The sequence below is a fragment of the Octopus bimaculoides genome, chromosome 1 (genome assembly GCF_001194135.2).
Source record: "Octopus bimaculoides isolate UCB-OBI-ISO-001 chromosome 1, ASM119413v2, whole genome shotgun sequence".
Taxonomy (NCBI): Eukaryota; Metazoa; Mollusca; class Cephalopoda; order Octopoda; family Octopodidae; genus Octopus; species Octopus bimaculoides.
The window spans coordinates 150,594,129-150,610,124 of record NC_068981.1 but is presented as its reverse complement, the minus strand read 5'-3'; the positions used below and the strand labels follow the sequence as shown (position 1 = coordinate 150,610,124).

Sequence of the window (15,996 nt, the reverse complement as noted above, 5' to 3'; positions counted from 1 at the left end):
ACACCTTTATCTGTTTTAGCAGCACACCTGTTTCTGTCCTCATTCTCTCTCTCTCTCTCTCTCTCTCTCTCTCTCTATGGCTGGGTAACCATGTATAGTTACAGTCTTCTTTGGTGGGCCAGAGGACCTTGTATTACTCGTATGGTTTGGTATGGTTTATATGGCTGGTTTCCCTTCCTTTTACCAACTACTTCATTGAGTGTACTAGGTGCATGCACTGTTTTATGGCACCAACACCAGAGAGGTCATCATCACCTTGTTTTTGATCATTCACCAACTACCATACTGAGTGTCTTGAATTTTATAGTGACACCAACACTAGTTGAGTTGCCCTGTATACTCTACGATTAAAACCTCATTATAATGTGTTTGTTCAGTCAGGTCTACATGGCTGAGCAGGTGAACAGAAGAGAGAGAGAGAGAGAGAGAGAGCAATCACAGAAGAACTAGGGTGGGTAGGTGAAGTGAGCATGTGTGTGATGATAGAAACAGAGTGATTGAGATGAGAGAGATTAATGAATAGTAAATAGAGGTGGTGGAATAGTGAGAGTGAGTGAATGATGGTTATCAATAATGTGATGGGAGTGAAGGAGTGATATATGGAAGTATAGGAAGGGTAATGTTGGATTGTTTGGAGTACACGTGTAGCTCATATCTCCTTTTTACATATGTCTAGTGATGAGCAAGAGAGTTTGAAGGATATGGATAAAAGAGGTTGAGGGTTGTATATGTCCAGTGAAATATCTATAAAGTAGAGGCCTTTAACCTATGTAAGAAATTCTTCATTAAATTCTAATATTCCATTTGTAATTCTATAATTTCTTTGCAACTGCAGAACAGTGACGACCAACTACTTACTGTGTCTCCTCCAAGTGAGCGTCTGTCCACTGCAAGCTTTGATATGGCCCCTTACTCACCAGAAATGTCACACATCAAAGATTGCCCAACAGAGATTCCAGAGCCAGCTCCACCAGAAACACCAGCGGGAGAATTTTCTCCTACAACTATCAGTAGCAACACAGTGACAGAAAGCACGACAGTGGCAGATTCATTACACGCTGCTTCCAGTTCAAGTCAGGAAACCAAAACGACCAACACATGACCACTATCAAGGTTTGATTCTGTTTCTATTCTGTCCATTTTTTGGTAATGTTTTTTGAAACAATGAAAGGTGAAAATTTTTCATTAATATTTATTGTTAAATAATTTTGAAGGCTGGTGTTGCCATCCGGTTTCACCAGTCCTCAATCAAATCGTCCAACTCGTGCTAGCACGGAAAGCGGACGTTAAACGATGATGATGATGATGATGAGCCAGAAAAGATTTTAACATGGTAGAATACCTTCACCTCTTCAGTTAATATTTTTAACATGAACTGATGAATCATCTGTTCTCTGGTTGCTCAAGATACTAAAAATAGTAACAAAGTCTTCTTCCAGTCACACTCTACCAGGTTTAAAAAAAGGACATAGACTATTGCAGTCCTGGATACACAATGGCTAAAAATAAAAAGGATAAGATAATTATAGCTGGAATCCCATTAATCATAGGTGTGTGTGATAGGGCTAGTCAAATGTAGTGGGTTTGAAAGGTAGGGTAGCTAAACCATACGAACAGCAGTATTTTTAAATACACAAGAATTTCTTAACATTTTGAACCTTTCAAAATTTATTTACTTAAAGTTTATTTATTTACTTAAAAGCTTAGTTAGCTGGCTGCAAAACAATCAACTAAAAATTTTAGTATTCTTCTCACAGTATTGTCTGTATGGTTGAGATATCAAACTGTCCAATGCCCCCATGTCCAGACATATGTGGATTTGTATGCTGAATTGGTCACTTCTGCTAGATTGTCATGAATGTGTATTATATTTGTGACACAAACGATTGAAGAGTTAGTTGATGGGATGCAAAACAATCAACTAAGCAATTCACTGTTCTTCTTCAAAGCCAGTGAAGTGTCTCTGTAGTTGAGAAACTAAACTCTATAATAGACTAATCCAACTAGATCTCTGTAGTAACTGCAAGGTTGGAATAACTCACTGCTGTAATGATTTAATATCTTTCAGAAGTGATTTGTGATTCAACTGGAGAAGGCACCAGTTATAACTGGTATCCTTATCACAAATAATATTTATCTTATCAATTCTTGGCTACAGGAAATAAGCACTGGATACAGGAAATAAACACCAGTATCCATAGACTTACTCTTGCTCTCTCAATACCTTAATATTTCACTCCCTTATCAGTATTACAGTGTGTCTTATCAACATCCCAGTTCTGTACTCACCCTATTAATACTTAATTCCCATGCCTGCTGCCCCTTGTGCCTTTTTTTTTTTTATTTAACCATTCAGATAGCAAGCCTCTAAATTTTCAGTTAAATTGCTTGCAATAGTATCCAAATATCTGCAAAGTCTTACCATGCCTTATGAAATAATATTTTTAAAAAAAATTTGCTCATTCAGGGGTTGGCCTCAAGATAACAACAACAGTAAGAAAAAGAAATACCTGTGTTAGTTACCTTGTGTAAATTTACCTTCTTTAGTGGTACAGCCCAACATCTGAAGTTAATATCCTAAGAATACATGATGCCATGTAATCAGTAGTCCAAAATGTTAACCTGACTATATTTGTTCCTTGGTGAGAATGGAAAGCAAAGTTACTCACACAAAGACAAATGTAATAACATAGAAAAAATAAAGAAAAAGTAACACTGAAGGAAACTGAATTAAGTCCACAAGTTGTAAGCTATTCATTTTCTCATGCCGTTGTTGCATAAAGATAAAAGGAATTTCACAAAATGTAAATGATATTGTGAGATGGGGTAAGTTTATCCCTTTACTGGTACAGAAAACATATATGCTGTTGGGTTCACATGTCTAAATAATGTAGTACAATTGTTTGATGATGTGTTTTCTTAACAGCTTTTGTATTGTGATACAAAGAAATACATTAAATGTGTGAATATGTTACAATTGATTTTTTCATATATAATTGTAAGAGCTGGTGAGTGCTAGCATAATAAATTTTGAACTAATATATTATTGTAAGGTTAGTGTGAACATGTACTGTGATTAAAATTAGCATGTGATTAAAGAAAAAATATTACCGAGTTTAATAAATAAGAGATGCCATCCACATAAAAAAGCAATAGTTAAGTTATTGTAAATGTATTTAAAGAAGTAGTCATCGACAGTGTCATTAAAAATATCGGATCTTGTTCAAAACGGGGGCACCAGTTTTCATTTATGTTTTATGTAGTGTTTTTGGTACCGAAAGACTTTCAAACTTCGTATACTTATCTATTTTGTGTTATAGAACAGAAAATAATTTTTGTATTCGAATTTATTTCATGTAAAAAATTGTCTTATTTCGATAATTTCAACCAATCACTGACAGGTATTCAGCTGTTTACACTTACTCCTTTGGCAGTTTAAGCGGTGTAAAGTGTATTTAATCTCCATTACTTCTGACATTTTGCAGAGGCAACACACGTGTGTTCGTTTTCCCTAACCCTAACCCTAATTGACTTGCTCCTTCCCTCAAAAACCATGCCTTGTGCCTATAATACAAAGGTTTATTAGCTACTGCCAATATGCTTCAGCCATTTTATGACAAGGAAATAATAATTTTATCACCGCGAGAATCGTTTGTTTACGTAGTCAGCACTTAATGTATACAGCTGAATAGACGTCAGTGATTGGTTGAAATTACAGAAATACGACAACTTTAACATGAAATAACTTGCGATGTACGTTTTTTTGTTAAGAAGACTAAGAGAAAAAGATGTTTTATATGACACATTCTACCAGTGTCCCAAGTTTCAAAGTGTTTCGTTAAGAAAATACTGGTGCCCCCGTTTTGAACAAGATCCAAAATATCTATACTGTGAGAAAAAGTCAACATTAATTCAATGACTAATATTTTAAATATCATGGTAAGTAAGGGAGGCAACTGTGAATATGTTTCAATCCTATTAGACATCCTCTGTTAAAATAGATGTCACTGTATTTATATTACGATATTTTGTAATTAACATAATATTTTATTTTGATCTATTGGATATAAAGATGAAGCCTTTCTGTATTTGCTAAAAAATATTGAACCAAAATTATATGAGATTTGATGCATATACATTTACACAAACTGGCTTTCTACTGAGTTAAAACAAATCAATATAGTTGTTGTTTGTCCTGAGTCTTGTCCTTATTGAGTAGACCAATGAATGAGATAAGTAAAAAAGACAGAACTTTAAATGTTTAAACTTAATTTTGTGTTATTTATATTTTTTGTAAATTAAAAATAAAACAATTAATTAATACTGCATTTCTTTCTTTTCATTTACAGCTTTCTTCTCTTTAGTGACGAGTCAGTGAAGGGAATACAAAGTCAGTTATGACCAGCAGAAAACATACAGCGTTATCACAACATAATTGGTACTTCTCCCTGCATTTCTCTGCAGGGGGTTTTCATGTTCATGTAAAAACTGCAGTTAAGTTTGTATGAATTTCATCAATTGTTCACGTCTTCCTTCTTGTACTGTATTCTCTTAAAACACTCCTTCAATGTTGTCCCCTGTAATCTGCCTAATGTAATCAGTTAGCCCTTCCTCCCAACTCCTTGATAATTAATTAATCAATTTATTAACTTAACTTAACTACCTTTATCTATTGACTTCTTTCAAATATTTATATTCTTACTTTTCCTTCTCTCACATATGATCCAGGATTTTTGAGACTTACCAAAATGTTTTTTTTTTTTTTTGACATACTCATTAGTAAATATATAAAACCTCACACACATACACACACACATGTGCATGCATAGTGTGAAAACTTACGTTTAAAATAAAACAAAAAATGCAAAGAACCCGACCCAACTTGACATCAGCAACAACAACAACAAAATTAAAGAACAAGACATTTGAATGAATGAATAAAATAGATCTCATCCACGTGTTGTTAGAAATGCTAGAAATTGTACAGTGTCTTCCTTTCTCAAAATGATAAAAAAAGAAAAAAGAAAAAAAAAAGGAAGGCCAACTTTACTGTGTTGTGTTAATGGCTACAATTTGTAGCCTGATGATACAAATTGACTTGAATAACTACTGTTTGTTTTTCAGTGGTGTTGTTTCTTTGTTATTATTGTTGTCGTTCTTTCTCTTCTTTTTTTTTTTTCTTGTAGTTGTTTGTTTCTTGTCCATGAGTACAAAAAGTGCCAGCAGATTACTAGCCATAAGAAAATTTTACAAAGCATTTACAGCATATATAGATGTGTATGTTTTGGCAGCCCTGGTATATATACATATATATATATATATGACTGGACAAATGTAAGAAAGAGGCACTCATTGAAAACAGTTTGATTCATCCCCATGCAACTGAAAAACATGTAGGTTTCTTACTGGAACGTAGCTTATTTGGCTTAGGTGGCCAATGGACTAGGTTCTTGTGAGGAGCCAACGAAGATTTGTGTTGCATGGAACTGAATCAAACTGCTTTAAGTAATAATTATAATAATAATAATAATGATCAAAAGAAGAAAGGGAGTGATGGAGAGGTTTGTTAAAATAAGTCTTGTATATATTACAGGTCTTTTTATTTAAAGTTGTGAGTAACTATCAGATTCATTGATAAAAAAAAATTATCACCAGGCTAAGAATTAAATTATTTAATAATGAAGCCAAAAGCACAAACATTGCGATAACGTGCAGGCCTATTATTATTTTCTTTATTTACTGTTTTACTGCTGTTTTCTTTTAAGCCTCCCCTTGTTATTATTTTCTACAAGTTAAAAATTTACTGTAACAGAGAAAAAAAATTTCAGTACTTAAAAAGACTTGTACAGGGAGATAATTCTTTTGATAAGTTATCGCCCCTGTTATTCATTGCGTGTAGTCAGATTTTTCCATATTCATGAAATGCAATTTCTTTAACATTTTAAAACAAACTTCTTCAGTAATACACACACACACACACACACACACACACACACACACACATCTAAATATCATCTGAATATCATCTGAATTGTCAAACTGATTTTTGAAGATTTCCTTAATATGGTTAAAAAAAAAAATTGCATTTCAAATGCATAGAAAACTAACAATGTAAATGAAAATAAAAAAAGGAAAATAATTGTTTCTTTATGGATCATGAGCACCTACATAAAAGGTACAAAAGAGATTGGTATAAAACTTGTCTTTCCTGTGGGCAGTAAAGAAACAACAAAAAAAAACCAATAGTAGTAATAGTAATAATATTAATATTAATAATAATAATAATAATAATAATAATGGTTTCAAATTTTGGCCCTTGGCCAGCACTTTTAATGGGAGGGGGGTTAGTCAATTACAACAGCCCTAGTACTTTACTGGTGTCTATTTTGTAAAGCCCAAAAGGGTGAAAGGCACTGTTGACCTTGGCAGAATTTGAACTCAGAACATAGCAAGTCAGAAGAAATATGACTAGGCAAACCACTAGGCATTTTGTATGACATGCGAATGATTCTGCCAGCTCACCACCATAACAAGAATACTAACAGTGATAATAATAATGCTACAGACCCTTGGTCTCAAATTTTGGGGAATAAACTAATCAGTTCTGGTGACCTAGCTACTATATTTTATTGCTTCCTTGAAGGGTTAAAGGAAAAGATGAATATTAAATAGGATGAAAGAAAGCTACATAGAAAACCTTCTTTGCTATATGAAAATAAAAAACAAGGGGAGTAAAATAAAAATGTCATCAGTATCTCTCTGAGAATTTTTATTGTGTTTTTGGGTTTGTTTGTATATAATTTCATTTTTTTGTTTGATAATAATTTTTATTGGTGATAGTTAAGTTTTGTTTTGATAGTTATATATAGCTTTAAACAAAGGCATTGCTACAATGTACATATTTTATCAAACCCTGTGTTTTTCTCAATCACACTCTGTGTGTGTGTGTGTGTGTGTGTGTGTGTGTGTGTGTGTGTGTGTGTGTGTATGTATGTATATATGAGGGTAGCAATCACATCAATATATGCTGTTATTACATTAAACAAATTTTATGTTTGTTAGCAACCTTCTTTCACTATTTGTGATTGTCTGAGTGTACATGTGTGTTTGTATGTATGTATGTATGTATGTGGGTAATGGAAACAAAAAAACAATAAGGAAAAAATAAAGAGAGAGAATGAAAACATTAATAACAAAGAAATAACACCATTGACAAATGATATTTATTCTAGTCAGTTTGAATGTATGTATGTATGTATAGATGTATATGTATGTATGTACGTATGTGTTACTTTTCTCAAACATGAAACTTTGGGTTAAGTGCTCTCATTTCAAAATACAACTCCTCATGCCTACTTATTAAGCAAATTTGTATTTTATATGTTTCTTCTTCACATATTGGTGGGTGTTAGGTGTTAAAGATCCTTACTTTAAAACCTGTATCATCCTAGTGTAGAGTGAAATAGGTAACACATAAATGTTTGACATGTTTAGCATTTGTTTCAGTCTGATGGCACTAAGTGTTCATGAAAGAAAATTGATTTTTATTTTTTTATATATTCCCCCCCCCCCCCTATTGTTTATTTATAGAATAAAAATGTCTACATGTTGTTATGAATAGGAGAGTTTGTGGAATATCTGATAAATCGTTTTGCTGTGAGGATTGGAAAGACTAACAATTTGGGTTTTGGTCCTTTCATATCTTCTACTACTCTTTCCTGAAGAACAAGAGTCTGAAACATCTGACAAAATACTAACAGCAGCTGAATTTATTTAAAATTCAATGAATTCTCTTTTTTTGGTTTATCGTTGCCATCACAGATCCAGACCACTCAGATTCCAGGCTTTATCCTACATGTTGTAGTGGAAAAGGATAAGGTTTTGCAACTACTTGTTTGTAGGTGGTTGTGACCTCAAAAATCCACAGCAGGCATTATGTTGTGTTTCTGGATAGAACACTTATCTTATAATGCCCCATTTCTCCTAGCAGCCAGGAATATGGCCCAGAATTTGACCTCCAGTAGACTAATGCCCTAACCAGGGGTTGATTTGTGTGTCATCTGATTCATGCTATGAAACTAGTGATAATTTCCAACCCATAAAAAACACCGTTTGGGTTTAGGAAACATATTTATAATCAAAATCTGTCTGTTTTTAGTCTTCTTAATTATTTCTTAATTAATAATTAACCATATTCTGTAGGTGACAGTATTTTCTTCAAATCAGTATTTGTTACACACTTGTATGTTAATCATTGAAATTACATCATATTTCTGTGTTGTTATAACTACATATTGTCACATTTGTTTGTCTTATTTATTCTGATTTTATCATTATTTATTGAAAAAAAAAACCCCCAGAAATTTTGTATCCAAAAGTGTTGATATTGCATTATTGTTCTTGAAACACGTTTAAAATAGTTGAGTAATAAAGTTTGGCAGAAAATTTTCAACTGAAGAGTTAGGCTGTTCTATCTCCTCTTTATTCAAAGTAAAACATACATCTCTGCACAATGTTCTGTTTTCTTTTTTTTTTCCCCTTTTTTCTCTTGGAGTAATTTATCTTGAAGTAAAACAATTGTAAAATAACTTTCAACTTCATTTCACCAATTTGAAAAAATATATATAACAAAACCAAAAAAAAATACAAAGAAAAAAATGGAATTAATTTTTAGAGTAAAAGTGTTTTCTTGGTAATATTTAGCTAAATTTTATTTTTATACTTCTTTCTATTTATCTATTAATTTAGTATTTAGCTATTAACTACATAATTACTTTGAATTATATCTTGTTCTTTCTTCATATTTCCTTCAACAGATAAAAATATAATAATAATAATAATAATAATAATAATAATAATAATAATAATGATAAAGTAGAAAAACAACACATGCATACATATCAAATTTTGATTTGGTAAATTTCAGTTAAAAATAAAGGGTGGTTAGGAATTCTTGAAAATTGTTTCACATCAATGTGAATGATTTAATTTAATATTTGTCACTCTCAGTTCTGGGTTCAAATTCTGCCAACTTTGAATTTACTTTTGATAGCTACTTCTGTGAGGTCAACTAAATACATTCTGATAGACTGAGTGAAATAGTTGACTGTACAGTGCTTCTCTACAGAAATATTGGCCTTGTGCCTTATCAAAAGTTATTCATTTCTAAAACATAAATGTCCATGCTATCAGCAGAAACACATTAATTAATAAGAGTTATTTTTATTTTGATTCAAATATTTCTGACAAAATTACAGAAAAACTCTAAAAATAATTATCTTAATATTTATAATTATGGGGATTAAAGCAATATATTTTAGTCATTTTAACTATCCCAGACAACTTCTTAGGTTATTTTTTCTTCTTTTCTATAAATTATTCTGAAAAGTCTGTTTACCAAAATGGAAATTCTGCATAATTCTTTCTCTTTTTTAAATCATCAGTGATCTTTGAGAAAATGAAAATGTTATTCCTGGCAATGAAATATTGCAGTTAGTTGGGGATTTTAATGGTTCTTCTTTACCCTTTCACAGACTTCTTTTTATCTTTTAGCAAAGAAATATATATAACACTGGAAATTATTCATCCGTATTTCATAATTCTTTTTTTCATGTACATATACACAGACACTCACTCACTCACTTACATACTCACTCACTCACTCAATCGTACACACACACACACACATCTAACATTGATTAACATATTTACTGGAATGTACAATATGTTGACTACACACACATTCACAGAAAACAAAACAAAATGAAAACTAAAAACATTTTCATTCAGATTTGTGAGGATTGAAAATCAACAACACTAAAAAGAATATACAACCAAATTTGTCTTTCAATTGTTCCTTTATACAATTGGTTTTAGTTTTTGGATTTTCTTCCTTTTTTTTTTTGTTTTTTTTTTTTGCCCCCCATAGAAAAGACATGCTTTCCAGAATATGAAAGAATACCTGTTTTAACCTCCCATGTTTTAGCTGTTTGGAAAGTTTATCATCAAATACTTCTTGGAAGTGAAGTATAAAATATTCTGTTCTGTTATATATATATATGTAGACATATCAAACATTGGTGGAGTTAAATATGTTGTTATGTCTTGTAAGTCAGTCACTGAATTGGAAAGCTTTATCTTTGACTTGATGTTCGTTAACTTGACCTTAACCAAATGTATCATGATCTAGAACAGTCATATGCAACCTTGGCCTGCATGTCTCTCTGAATAGCATGCCTAAATGAAAAATTACTACAAATATTGTAGTAGTGCAGTCTGCTTGATGATGAGCCTTGCAGCCAGCTTCTTCAATAAAGGTTGCCCATGCTTGATCTAGAAGCAATGGTTTCTTTTGTTTTTGTAGTGATTAATTTATGCAGGAGGTGTAAGAATTTTACCCTTGCTATCCCCACTTTTTTTTAAAGGGTGGAAGGGGAGAAAAATGTTGCTTTCTATTTTATTTCTTTTTCTTTTTTTTTCAACCAAGTGCTGATTGTTGGCCCTTGTGGCCTTGCTTTCAATGATGACCACATGCTGTGCAAGATAACAAAACATAACAAAAAAAAAACAAAAAATAACAAATAACAAGGCAAATGAAATAAAAGATGTTTGGTAAAATGCTGATATGATGCTATGTCATTTTTTAAGATGACTTTCTGCGACTTAATAAAATAATTAAACATATAATATAAAATATTGTTTTAAGATGTAATAACTTTTAGATCAGATGTTTCTCTGCTTTGTGATTATATATATGTATATATATATTATATTTAAATGACTAAAGCCAGAGGCAGCTCAAAGAACTGTAGGATCTAATTGGAAAATATTTTGCTGGCTCTTCTTTAGAGCACTAACCCAATTGAGGTTCTTAGATTGGAAATCTAGGTTAATATGAAAGCTACCAAGAGGATCCATGCTAAATTTTATTCCTATTTTGCATATGCAAAACTGTATAGAAGTGAAGGAGAAATCATATTGAATGATCCGTTGAAAGGTGCATTTCATAAAACCTAGTAAGTGTAGGCCTTTATAGGCATCGGTTAGTCCAATCATCCGAAAGCTGACCCTGACTGAACCCATATAGCGTTGTTGGGTATAGGTCTACTTTATAGTTTTAAAACATATACACATTTGTTTATGGAGCAGCTATCTATAAATAAAAATAATAATGAGGACTTACAAATATAAACAACATACAGAAAATTGCACTACTGGGCACAACACACATCCTACGCAAAACACTTTCAATACAGTAACCATAAGAGCACCACAGCAAACCACAGCACATACCCAAGGCGTACAGAGCTGCGCTCGGTAGTGAAGTGAAAGCACGTTATAAAAATGAAACTACTGAACAATAATAATAATAATAAGTTTGGACACAAACTGAAAATGTTTTCTTCCTAAAAGGCTGACAGTGATATCATCTTATCAGTTCTTGATTTATAAAAACAGTATTTTCTGTAAATACTTATCTACATATAGCTCAATCTATTTTAAAATATCAATAGAGGCATCTGTATATAAATTAAAATAAAAAAAATAAAATAAAAGCAAACTCCAGCTAAAATTAGAATCTAGATACAAGCTTTTTTTGGTGGCAGATATATTTTTGCAATGCTGTGTGTTTTGAGCTGTAGCAGCGGGCTTCAAGTGGCACATTTTGTCCTGAAATGAAGTTGTGTGTGATCAATGATCTACAAAAGTATTTTGTTCAATTGAACACCGTAGTGACTTGTTGATGTCTGAAAGCTCATTGATAATATACAACTGGGTTATGAAGGATATTTGTTCATATATATGTATGTATGTATATATGTAGGTAGGTAGATAAATACTGATACAAATAGTCTTAAGATTAGACTCACAAATACACATAACAACACTTGGTGTGCATCAAGCATGAGACATTAATCCGCAGCTTGTCCAAATACAGACACTCACACACGTGCTCACACATACTACAATAAGTCTTACACACACACACACACATACTGTCATGCAAATGTACAAGTACACATATTTCTTCCATGTAAAATATTGATCTACAAAATGATATATTTCTGCTACATTCTAATCTTCAGCTTGTGTATATAAAGCGTCTGTCTAACTTGACTTCTATGTAAACAACTCATATGGAAGTCAAACAATTCCATTCTGTGAGCCATAATCATCGTCATCATCATCTTCCTCACTACCACCACCACCACCACCACTACTACCATCATCATCATCATCACTATGGATGTGGTCAGTTTACTCAGTCTGCTGATGTGAAATGCCATTGATTTTGATGAAAGGCTAGATTCTTCTATAGAAAGCCATTCCATCTTCATATCAGTGTGCAGAGATTAAAAAACAAATAAATAAAAACTGATATTTATTGAATGATATTGATAATGATGATGGTAATTGAGGAAATATTTTCCATCAAATGATTTTTTTTGTTGTTGTTTTTTTCTTTTTTATTTTTTCTCTCTTGTTATTTTGCAACACCATATATTTAGACAATATTTTAACATTTTACACAAAGAGATTATAACTTTGTAACATAATTTTTCGAAAAAAGAAAACAAAAAAAAAAAAACGAAAATGAAACCTTGATCTCACAACAACAACAACAACTACTACTACTATTACTACTACTGCTACTGCTGCTGCTACTGCTGCTTCTTTTTCCATAGAGCAGTGAGTGTTGTTTAGCAAGAGGTAAGCTCCTCCCTCGGCCAACCCAAGGCTGAGATCTGATACCATCTGACTGTCAGAACAAATTTTTCTCTTCACATATGTCACTAACACTAATACTCTCAGAAAAAAAAAAAAAACATGAACATTACAATTTTCCAGTTTTCTTTTCCCAAAGACCAAAAGAAAGAAAAAATAGAAAAGTAAAAAAGAAAAGAAAAGTAAAAAAAAAAAATTTTAAGCTTTGTGTCTATGTCAGAAAGTATAATTATTTCTTTGAGGTTATTTATAACTTATTTATTAATATTTTACAAGTTGAAATCTGTGATAAATTCACTAAGTTCCTTTAGTCACACACTGGAGAACTGTAAGCTAATATAATACTGTATAATAATCCGATAAAGTATAGTGTAATGTATAACAATCTAATATATAATATAGATATTTGGTGATGTTTTTTTATTTTATCTCATTCAAAGTTTTTCTTATATTTCTCAAATCCTCTCTATTTCTTTCAAAAACATAAAAACAAAGCAAAAAATACAAATAATCAAGACAACAGCATTGACCTTGTTCTGTTAGACTTGTTTTATTAGTTTTATCTAATTAGATTTAGGTACGGAGCATATGTAGTGGAAAATTAATATAAACACTACGCAAAGGTGTGGCTGTATGGTAAGATGTTCGCTTCCCAACTACATGGTTCCAGGTTCAGCCCCACTGTGTGACACCTTAGGCAAGTGTCTTCTACAACTATAGCCTCAGGCCAGCCAAAGCTTTGTGAGTGGATTTGGTAGATGGAAATTGAAAGAAGCCTGTCTTATATATGTATGTATGTGTGTGTGTGTGTGTGTGTTTGTCCTGTAACTTAGTGGTTTGGATAGAATATGTTCCAGGCTTTAAAAAAAATAAATACTGGGGTCAGTTTGCTTGACTAAAATGCTTCAAGGCAGTACCCCTGCTTCGCCACAGTCTCATGACAAACAAGTAAACGATAAATTATAAATGATTAGTTCCTATGTATGTTTCACTGTTCGAGTTATTTGGAACTTGGTATCGGATGTTCCAAGTGCATTTTGATGCCTAACCACAGTGGCTTATCAGGGTAACACTTTATAAGGCATCCAGACCCACTTTGAACATCCAGTGTTGAGATCCAAATAACTACAAGGGTTAAAAGTATGTAGGATCTCGTTATTTATAATTGTGTTTATCTTCGTTTTGTACTACATGTGCTCTGTATACCATAATTAATAACAATGCTAAATACAGTGGTATACTAACCATTGTACTGGAAGCTGACTGGATATTGATAATCTTATGTGTAGCTCTAACTCATACAAAAGTAGTCATTCATCTAACTCAGTGGTTCCCAAACTATGAGCCGCGACCCACTGATGGGTCGCGAATGGAATCCTAGTGGGTCGCAAAAAGTTATAAAATTACGCATTAGCTTTGATTAACTGCTGTCTATCGAGATAGTTCAAGACTCATGTTTTCAATACCAGACTGGTTGTTTTATCAAGCAGTAGGCTTTTTTCACGAACTTAACAATTCAGAGGTGGTCATTTTCTCAAGTTATTTATTCGTATGTAATCATAAAAAGGAAAAGTCTGCTTTTACCTATTTATAGAGAACTTTAACTAGGCGCAGTACAACACTGATCGAGCCGATAACAGTTACTGCTTCGAGGTTTTGTATTAGAGTTAATACCTACCTATAAGGTATGGAGACGTTGAAACAGTTATAAAACGTTTTGTTTCACATTTAATATAAATGAGGCCTTCTCACAGGCCTCAATGAAAATGTAATCTGAAATAAATTTGTTTCTTTCATTAATGTTTTTACCCAATAGAGTTAAGTGGGTCGCCATAAACTGGTGTCATAGATAGTGGGTCGCATCTCTAAAAAGTTTGGGAACCACTGATCTAACTGTACATACTAGATTTAGACACATTAAGGAAGTAGTTTAAATATGTTTTTGTTATGTGGTTGTTTCTTATTGAAATCTTGGCATTCATAAAACTCTCAATGTTTTATATTGTGTTATAGTTGAAGGATGGTATATCGCAGAATTAGTAGAGAGCTGGACAAAAATATGCCTTACAGTTTTAGCTAGCAACATCTATTTATTCGCTGAGTTCAACTTCTGCCATGGTCATTTGCCTTTCACCCTTCCAGAGGAGTGGAAGGAGGGTATTAAAATAAAGTGCCAATTGGCCATATATGTTCTCTCTCTCTCTCCCTCAATGTATGGCTTCTCGCCAATGTTATTAATATTTTGATGTGTTGGTGTATTCCTGTGTATAAACGATAAAATCTACTAAAAAAAAAAGATAAAAAGCAAAAAATAAAATATCTGATTTCTTGTTATTTGTTGATAGTTACCTCCCTTGCAAAGTAAAACTAAGATCTCAAGAACGAATATTTTGTTTTCTCATTTTATTGCTACTGCATTTGGCGTGTTTGAAACATTGACTTAATATTATGACTTTTGCTATGGACACTGTAATTGGCCTTAATTTCTGCCAGTCATAGTTACTACTTGGTTTTATGAGCCACCAAAGGAGCCTCTTCTTGGTTTCTTAGTCTGCTAGAAATAGCAGTCAAATCTTTCTCAGATCTAATCATTCCACCTACATCAAGGAAAGGACACAGTGAATAATGTAGTCCTACATGCACTGAAAACAAAGATTGTTGGTCACAGCAGACACACTCTTGGTTATAGTTTGGTCAATTAAGTCTAACCTGACACTAAGCAACAATAACTACATGATTTTAATTCCAATTTAGAAATATTACGTTGCTTTTGGAAAACAGACTTGAGCGTTATAAATTATGTATCTGTTCTAATGACTATGTATTATCATTATATTTTTTTAAAAAATTTCTAAATATGCTCTATCATTATTACTTTATTTCTTTACCAAACTTTCCATCATTTCTCCACTCATTTAAACAACTAAGACTAGAAATCTGGGATTGTTGTTTGTGAACCCCAGAAACAATTTTGAAAATCTGAATAAATTAATGTTATCAATGTTATGCAGAGACTTTCGTGACAAAAACGATCGTGATGTGATTTTTTTATATTTTCTAATTTTGTTTTCAAGTAAGAGTTAGCACTAAATGATTAAATTATTTTAATATTTCTTTTTGTTTCTTACATTGCTTTTGTCAGACTCCACCTACATACTACATGTGTTATGAGTAGAAAAATGTCAATAGTAATAACATAACATTTTAGTGTGACATGACTGAAACAATAATACAGCAGAACATAGTTTACAAAAAAAAAAAAAAAAAAAA

General features: G+C 32.2%; 1 protein-coding gene across 15 annotated transcripts in view; it reads left to right on the top strand.

The window, feature by feature from the left end:
* Positions 1–15,732, top strand: part of LOC106879466 (uncharacterized) — a 268,985-nt gene extending 253,253 nt beyond the window's left edge. For all 15 annotated transcript variants that reach the window (XM_052971400.1, XM_052971397.1, XM_052971418.1 and 12 more), the window contains 2 exons: positions 836–1,113; positions 4,350–15,732. In XM_052971400.1, coding sequence (XP_052827360.1) covers positions 836–1,102 — 267 coding nt within the window. In that variant the 3' untranslated portion in view covers positions 1,103–1,113; positions 4,350–15,732. The remainder of the gene's footprint in view (positions 1–835; positions 1,114–4,349) is intronic.
* The last annotated feature ends 264 nt before the right edge of the window (positions 15,733–15,996 follow it).